The sequence below is a fragment of the Pomacea canaliculata genome, linkage group LG11, assembly GCF_003073045.1.
Source record: "Pomacea canaliculata isolate SZHN2017 linkage group LG11, ASM307304v1, whole genome shotgun sequence".
Taxonomy (NCBI): domain Eukaryota; kingdom Metazoa; phylum Mollusca; class Gastropoda; order Architaenioglossa; family Ampullariidae; genus Pomacea; species Pomacea canaliculata.
In genome coordinates, this window is record NC_037600.1 from 3,798,359 (window position 1) to 3,806,363 (window position 8,005).

Genomic DNA, 8,005 nt, shown 5'->3' on the forward strand with positions numbered 1-8,005 from the left:
GAGGATGTGTACAGTATGGCGTTTTGTCTGTGTGGTTGCATCTTGGAATTACCTATAAATGATGTGTTTAGGTAATACAAGTTCGTGGGAACTACTCTGAAGTGACGTTTTTCAGACTGCCTTATTTTTGTGGCTAAAGAATCAGGTATTATTTATTGTCTTCTTTGTCTTTTTGTAACTTCAACAATTAAAGTGGCAAAATTTCCCTTATTGCACTTTCTAGTAAATGTTTTGCATCTTCGCTGTTTGCCATCGTGATGTGATTTATTCTTCTTTTTTTTCCAGTGGTCGGGTATAAATAAACACTTTTATAAAAGAAATATTGAGAGCACGAGAGGCATTGCAACTGCTGTCACATAATCACCATGGTCAGCATACCAGACTGGACAAAGTTTTCCCGGACTGTTGAAGGTTTAAAAAAACCTAATTTTTCACAGCCTTTGAACAAATTTTTCTACCAACAGGAGCAGGTGGCGCTCAGAGAAGCTGAAGAGCAAGGTTATTTCCTTGTGCCATCATGTGACTATATTCTTAAGTATATCGGCCCTTGCAATGCCATGAGCAAGAGTATCAAACAAATCTTTTTGGTGAAGCTGGACGGAGTGCACATGCAAAAGCTCGGTGACATATCTCTCTGTACTAACTTGAAAATCTGCATCCTAGCAAATAATTTCCTGACTAATGTTGATGCCTTAGCCAGATGTTACCATCTTGTTAAGTTGGATCTCCATGGTAATCAGGTAAGATTTGTTGCTTATATGAGACATATAGTGCAGAAACTGAGGATTGAGTTTGCTTATTATTGTCTAAATGAAAGTATGCATGTGGGCTTTTGTGTTCTTATTCTACAGATGTAGCTTTGTTGATATCTCACTATGAATATTCATAAGATATGCTCAGCAACTTAATTCCCTTATTAACAGCCAATTAGTCATTGATGATGCAAATCTATATGTCTTATATCACAAAGGCTGGAATTCTGTATCACAGATGTAAATGACCATAAGCAAACTGAAATTAAATGACAACAATAAAAAGCTTCTTTTTCATCTCCATTGTTCTATCATCTCCCAAATCATCTACCAAAATACATTAAAGAAAATAGATGAGGTCTCTAGAAATACCTCCCAACTCCAGGACCCTTGTAAATATCTGTTTCTTTTTAACCACCATTTTGTACATATTTACCTTCCCATCCCCTTTGATGTTTTTACTTTATGACTACGACTAATTATTCTCTTAGTACTTATTTACTTCAATTACTTAGCTTGTTCTTTCCCTGTAAAGGGTGAGGCCCAAATGGGAAAAAGCATTTTCTGCTAATGAAGAATTGTTATCATCCTCTATAAGAGTAGTGACCCATAGCATCCCCTTCCCATCTTCTGCTGACAATCTGGGCTGCATCATCTTAAATTACTTGTCCCTTCATCACCTTATAACTTATATCTTACACCTGCCAAAAGTTTGCACCAAAAGGTTTGACAAGCAATCATTCTCTTATCCTGGATCCAAACTATGGAGCAAGCTGCCATTCTCAGTTACAACCATTCAGCCTGTTCTAAATTTCAAGAGGGCATTAAAGAATTGTTTCAGAAATACCTCTTACATTAACTCTATTTTTAGTGTAATCCTGTGTTGTCCATTGTTAATGTGTGTGTGTGTGTGCTGTTATTTTACTCTCTTCCCTTTTTAGCTGTAGTACATATTTACGAGCTGCTAATGTAAAGGCTGGAAAGCCTGGTCACATGTTGGTATTTTGCACAGTACAAGCATCATGATGATGATGAGAAGGATTATTATTGTTAAATAGAAATGGTGTACTATGCGAATGTTGGTAGATAAAATGTTTAAGTTTTACACATGTTCAAGCCTTTTTAGTCATGGACATCATGCATATATGGCTCGTCTTTGTCATGTAAAACACATCTTAAAAATAACTGTTACAGATTCAAATCCTTGTCTACCTTTGCAGATGTCTTCTATCCCAGACCCAATCTTCTGGTCTGGTCTCAAGAAACTGAGAGCTCTCTATCTGCATGACAACCCTCTTGGAAATTTGGAGACATTGCAGAATCTTACTGTGTGTCGATGCCTCACAATCCTGACCCTGTATGATACTCCGCTCTACCTCCGCAAAAACTATAGGCACTATGTGGTCAACAGCATCTGGACATTAAAAGCGCTAGATCATCATGTGATATCGGATGAGGAAATTATTGAAGATGCTTTTTTCAGGGGTCATTTTTCAGCTCTCTGTCCACCTTTCAGACTTGACCTGTGGCTTGCTTCATCAAATGTAAGTAACAGATTTAATGTTAAAACACATTTTTAAATTCTTATGTCATCATAAATCTCTATAGTCTAATACAAAAAATTTAAAGCTTGATAAATGTAGACCAAAATTTCTGTATCCATGAAGACTACTACATGATGGACTCCAATTTATTTTGTGTGCTATATGTGGTCCTAAGTGGAGCTGAATTTTGCAACATAAAAGTTAAACATTACCAAAACATAATAATAAATATGAGGTAGACATTTTGGGTACAGCAAGAACTATACTTACAGAGAGTGATGAAAAAGAATTAAGAGTAAAGTATGTCTTAGATTCACATAATGCTTTTTATTTATTTTATATATGCTCTTTTATTTTATTTTTTACCTTACTTCTTTTAAACTTACTTGTTTCTTATCTAGTATTTGTCTTAAACTATTTTGCTTAATAAAGAAAATAGATAAATGAAAGCAACTGGAATTTAAACAAGATTATAATCATTTCCTGAAAAAGAAATATTTCCTTGTGAGTGCAGACAAATCCTCCATGGAAAAGTGGCTAACTGGGTAATGGTGAATCATGTGGGTGCATGCATACATGCATGTCTGTGTGTGCACATGCCTTTTTTTTCCCTCAGAATACCACTTATCAAGAGGAGCTGAAGCTGCTGCAGAAGTTGGAAGCATGCATTAACAGAATCCTGGCAAGAAATTCTCCAGTCATCATTATACAACGTTACTTCAGGGGCTACATCACAAGAAAAAAGTATTTAATCATGCATCCTTTTCTGAGGGAAAGGGACAGTATATTTTGCTCTTTTTAACTGATTATTTTTGCTCATTATTTTATTAATTTACATTGAAGATAACAGTATCATTTATGTTTGGGTCATTATTTTAGTCAGCATCATCATAACTATTTATAACTAATATCACTCATTTTTTCCTACTTTTATGATCACACAGTTCTCAACATAGAATTTGTATTTCAATATTTCTGGCTTCATTACAGTATTTAAAGATCATAGCTCTAATGAAAATTTTCAAGTGGTTAGTAACTAAACTATGTGTTCTTAACTCAGGCTTGGGTTAGTCCCAAATCGGAAGCCACATTCTGGCAAAATACACGAAGGACCTCATCTGTTGCCACTTGCTGTCTCAACTGAAGGGCAACCAAGAGCAGAATCTCATCAGCCAATAACTGAAATACGCAGGACACCTGTTAGTGATGATTTACGGTGCAATCACTTATTGCCCTCTTAAGACATTTTCTTCAAAAGATTATGTGATTTACACATAAATGGTCAAGTTTAAGACTATAGTAGGAATATGAGCATTGAGCTGTAAGCTGTTTATCATGTCTTGGGATATGGCATGCACTAGGCAGAGTCAAGACTTTTTCTGCTGGTTTCATTATTTTCAAGGAAAGGGCCCTTATAGCAGTTTTTGTAGCATGAACTTTTGTGGTTTGCCAGAGGCTGTTTAAGGTCTGGGCCTTTGTAGCATGATTACAAATGTATTTGAGAATCCCACATTTCTTAGTTTTAAAAAAGTGGGGACTTTTTAATGTTAACTAGTGATGTGTTTTAACCACTTGTTTTTAAATACAGATTATTTAATTTATTTGGTTAATTTTATGTTTTTACTTTAGGTTTGGATTGTTCCTCCATCATCCCCTGTTCATTTATTAGCTTCTGATATTTTTCCACCTTCTCTTACTAGTGACAAAAAAAATGAATCTCCAAGCAATATAATTATCAACTTCAGGAAGCTGCAAAACAATATCACAGAAATGGTCCACAGTCATGCAATTCATAATCCAGATCTGGAACGGCTGCCTCATTTGTCCAATATACCTGCAGGGCAAAGGAGAACAGAAAAGTGCAGAAATGAGAAACGCCCGCCAACATTTGTGAAGACTGGCAAGCAGTCCTTTGGATATGTGGTTGAAACAGGGCCAGAGGACAATATGGACAAGATATTTGACAAAGAGGACTTTCCTTTCACAGTCTACAGGCTTCAAGGTCGGAAATATGGCTTTTTTCTGTCTGACGCCACCACAGACATGATCCTGGAGAAGGTAGCATCTGGAAAGCAAGTTCGGGAGGTAAGAGCAGAATGGATGGAGATGGCTAAGGCTGAGTCACCACCAAAAATTCCACACAACAACTTTACAACCAACAAACAACGACTGTTTGCCCGGGTGTATGGTACTATGAGCTTGTCATGTCTGCTAGCTGTGCAGAAGGCATACCAAGACAGAGAGAATGCAGAAAAACTCACTGCCAAAAAGGAGCACGTCAAAATCTTAAGAGATGAAAGGCAGAGAGCAAAGGAGAGCATACAGTTTTACCTGCAGCAGAAGCGCATTCGGCTGATGCACAAGCAGGATCTTGATCAGGCCAGTTTGCTGGACCAGCTGGAGAAGAAAGAACTGCAGCAGCTAAATTATTTAGACAGGCAGCATGAAGCGAAGGGATGGGCTACAGCTATGACAAGGTCCCATTATGCAAACAAAACTTTCATGACTGAATTTAACTCTCAGCACACATCTGTCTCCAATGCCCTGCTTCGCCATGACCGGCAGGCTAAGAATGAAGATAAAAACTCTTCCCAAAGAGCAAAGGTAACTGTAGGAATTCTTCTACACACATGCACCCTAATTATCTTCTATGAGTACTAAGCAGTAAAGATTTTTTATAAATTTTGCTTTGGCCTCTTCTGAAGAGTAGCTATGCATTTAGACTGTCAGTGTGGCTGATAATAATTTCAGCAAATCATATATTGCTCTTCACTATCCTGTGCCCAGGTTAGCAACAAATATCAAGACACCAAAGTTCTCCCTCCTTTTAATTTTATTACAGCTTTAGGAAGGTGGGTTGACTTTAAAGGTGTGAATGGAAGATGTGCTGTAAAAGGTGAGGGAAAAAAAGAAAATCCTACTGAGCAGAAAGGGTACGGTGTATATACCTTCAGGATAAAAACAAACATTTTCAACATAAATAGATGTGTTAATTCAACAGGTGCAAAATCTTCGTTCTGATAAACATGAGCAGCAGGAGATGGTGAAGAAATACTTGGAGCATCGTCAGCTAATGCGGCAGACTGAAGCTTCTCTGGCACGGACTGCTCTTGATTCCCACATCTTACAGGTGGGTTTTAGGTGATCTGCAATGGTTTATACCTACAGTCAGTGACTCTGAGAATATAAAAATTGTTAACAGCTCCTTTATGCCTGTTGTTGGTTTTTCAAGGAAATAGTCAACCTAGACACATCATTACCACGCTAAAATGCCCTAGCAGATAGCTTTATTACTGATGCTAAGTTTTTTTTATATTCTGTATGCTATGTTTTCATACAAGGCAAAATGGACAAGCTACACGCAAACTGTCACCACAGAGAACACATTCATATGGTTAGTGTTTTGTGCATCACTGAATCCTGATTGAGTGAAAATACAACTGACTCTCAAGTGTGTGTTGATGGGTTCTCAATACTCAGGGCCGATCAGACAAGAGCAGCAAACTGAGTGGCAGGGGGTTATGTGTGCATGTGAACAAGAAATGGTGCTGCCTAAATAATATAATGGTAAAATTTAGACATTGCTGTCCATCTGTAGAAATCCTGTCACTTGGTCTACAGTCTTACTATCTACCATGGGAATTTTCACATGTACTGTCCTGTACGTGCCACTGTCAGCAAATGCCACTTCTACGTGTGATGTAATTCAGTCTTACATACAGGATCTTGAAACTACCTCCCCAGATTCCTTCAACATTAAAACCAGCAACTTTTACTGCTGCACGTTGAAGAAAACACTACCAAAATATTAACGACATAACGTGTGCAACATGTGGGGGTGAGAAACTTGACCTATTTAAATTCACACCAACATGAAGGACATGTATATGTCATTGCCACTGCCACTGCTTGGTCTTTCAGATCACAATCTTGTCAGCCTTGTACCTCAATACCAGCCCCTTGTACAACATGTACCACCCATAAGGAAATCCATGGTTCAGTGGGACAAAGCCTATGTCGACACGCTACAAGATTGCTTTGAGGCCACGGATTGGAATGTGTTTGTTGAGACTTTGATATCACCAAACCAGCTGACTGCGTAACTGACTATAACAATTTCTGTGAGGATGCAGATGTAAAAAACAAACCCATCAGAGTTTATCCCAACAAAAAGCCCTGGGTAACAAAGACCATTAAGGAGATATTAAACTAAAAGAAGCAGGCTTTCAAGTGGGGATAAGGAGACACTAAATGCAGTGCATAGAGAATTCAAGGCCATCAAGGAGAGGAAGGAAAAATATAAGCAGAAGATAGAGGAAAATTTTCACAGTGACAGATCACCAAGATAATGGGAATTGTGATAATGGGAATTTAATGGACTGATAGTCTTGGGTGCTCCTGTGTGAAGGGTTAGACTAGCAGTGGTAACAGAACTATCAAGGTGGGAATCATGGATCACAGGGTCAGGTCTTGTTTGGAGCAGTCATGTGGATGTGCCATCTATGTACAAGACTGGCTTAGCTTTACATGGTTTCACCTTAATTGCTGACTAGGTGTTAAAACGCAACAAACATCCAACTGTTGATAACTGTGGCACATTTATCTTTCTGTCACAGGAGACCACAGATCGTCTAATGGAGGCCAAGCAACGAGTAGCTCACATCAAAGCAAAGGAGGCAACAGTGCAGGCATTTTATCCTCTTCCACCAAATGTTGTGTCAGGACTTGAAGAGGCAGAAACTAGGCCACTGCAGGGGAGCTTGTGAACAGTATTATGTAATGCCACTTGACTTGCAGTAAAAAAATGGTGCAATAGTATTGAATGTACCATATGTGTGTGTAACAGATTTTGGCCTAGAAACATGAAAAATGGGAATCACAGGACCAGTAGAGGACGCGATGGTGGTGGGAACCAGTATTACACTGCACTGACACTGTTCTGGGAGTCAGGGTGCAACTTAGTAAAATGCAAGGTGATTCAAGGACCATAGCAAGCACATGTGTGCACTGGTGAGCCCACTTTCATATGCCATGTAAAAATGCTTTTGCTCCTAACTTGTACTGTTGTAGCCCTTTCATTCAAGTTTCTTAATGTTTGTTCTAGTATTCATAAAAAGCATGTGTTTTAAGTAGTATTTATAGCTCAGAGTCTTCACATAAAGAAATGACTTTCATAATGCTTTTATTAATTTATTGCAGGCCAGAAGGCATATACATACTGAAATAAGAGTATTATTATTACAGTGTAGGGCCTGTAAGCTGTGGTGATCGGGGTCGAAACTGCTTAACCGTGGCTTAGGTGGTCCATGGCTTGAATATTTTTTGAAAAGTGCATAAATTACAATAAATAAAGAAAAAAATATATGTTTTTTATCACAATCTTTTCTCTTAACTTTGTAGCATTGTAAGGTGTGAATCGGCTACAATGGCTGCTTTCATAAACTTGACACGCAGCGTGGATAAAACAGATTAATGTTTGAATTTCATTGTAAGTTATTTTATTGTTTATTGATAAATAAAAGACTAATCCTCTATAAATACTTCTTTGAAGTTATAAGCCAGCATTTAAATACTTAATCCATGATATTAGCATAGCATGTCATTCACGGATATTGGAAATGCCAAAATGACAGCTGTCAACACTTGTCTCGAATGTTTGAGAGGCCATGTCCAGATTGGTACAATCCAGTGTCAAATAATTGGGATCCA

General features: G+C 37.9%; 1 protein-coding gene across 2 annotated transcripts; it reads left to right on the top strand.

Moving 5' to 3' along the window:
* Positions 1-3: 3 nt before the first annotated feature.
* LOC112575058 (leucine-rich repeat and IQ domain-containing protein 3-like) lies at positions 4-7,658 on the top strand. Of its 2 annotated transcripts, XR_003101556.1 has the most exons (9): positions 4-145; positions 286-740; positions 1,973-2,296; positions 2,913-3,040; positions 3,357-3,495; positions 3,926-4,900; positions 5,298-5,426; positions 6,913-7,306; positions 7,496-7,658. XR_003101556.1 is itself a non-coding variant. In XM_025256589.1 (8 exons), the coding sequence occupies exons 2-8, from the start codon at positions 366-368 to the stop codon at positions 7,060-7,062; spliced, it is 2,220 nt and encodes a 739-aa protein (XP_025112374.1). In that variant the 5' UTR covers positions 4-145; positions 286-365; the 3' UTR covers positions 7,063-7,658. The 2 variants fall into 2 exon arrangements, 1 of the variants encoding a protein (XP_025112374.1); XM_025256589.1 differs by having other exon boundaries at positions 6,913-7,658.
* The last annotated feature ends 347 nt before the right edge of the window (positions 7,659-8,005 follow it).

Coding starts and splice junctions, on each gene's coding strand:
- LOC112575058 (XM_025256589.1), top strand. CDS start 366: ATGGTCAGCATACCAGACTGGACAAAGTTTTCCCGGACTGTTGAAGGT. Junction 3,041..3,356: donor GGCTACATCACAAGAAAAAA/GTATTTAATCAT, acceptor TTCTTAACTCAG/GCTTGGGTTAGTCCCAAATC. Junction 5,427..6,912: donor TTGATTCCCACATCTTACAG/GTGGGTTTTAGG, acceptor TTTCTGTCACAG/GAGACCACAGATCGTCTAAT.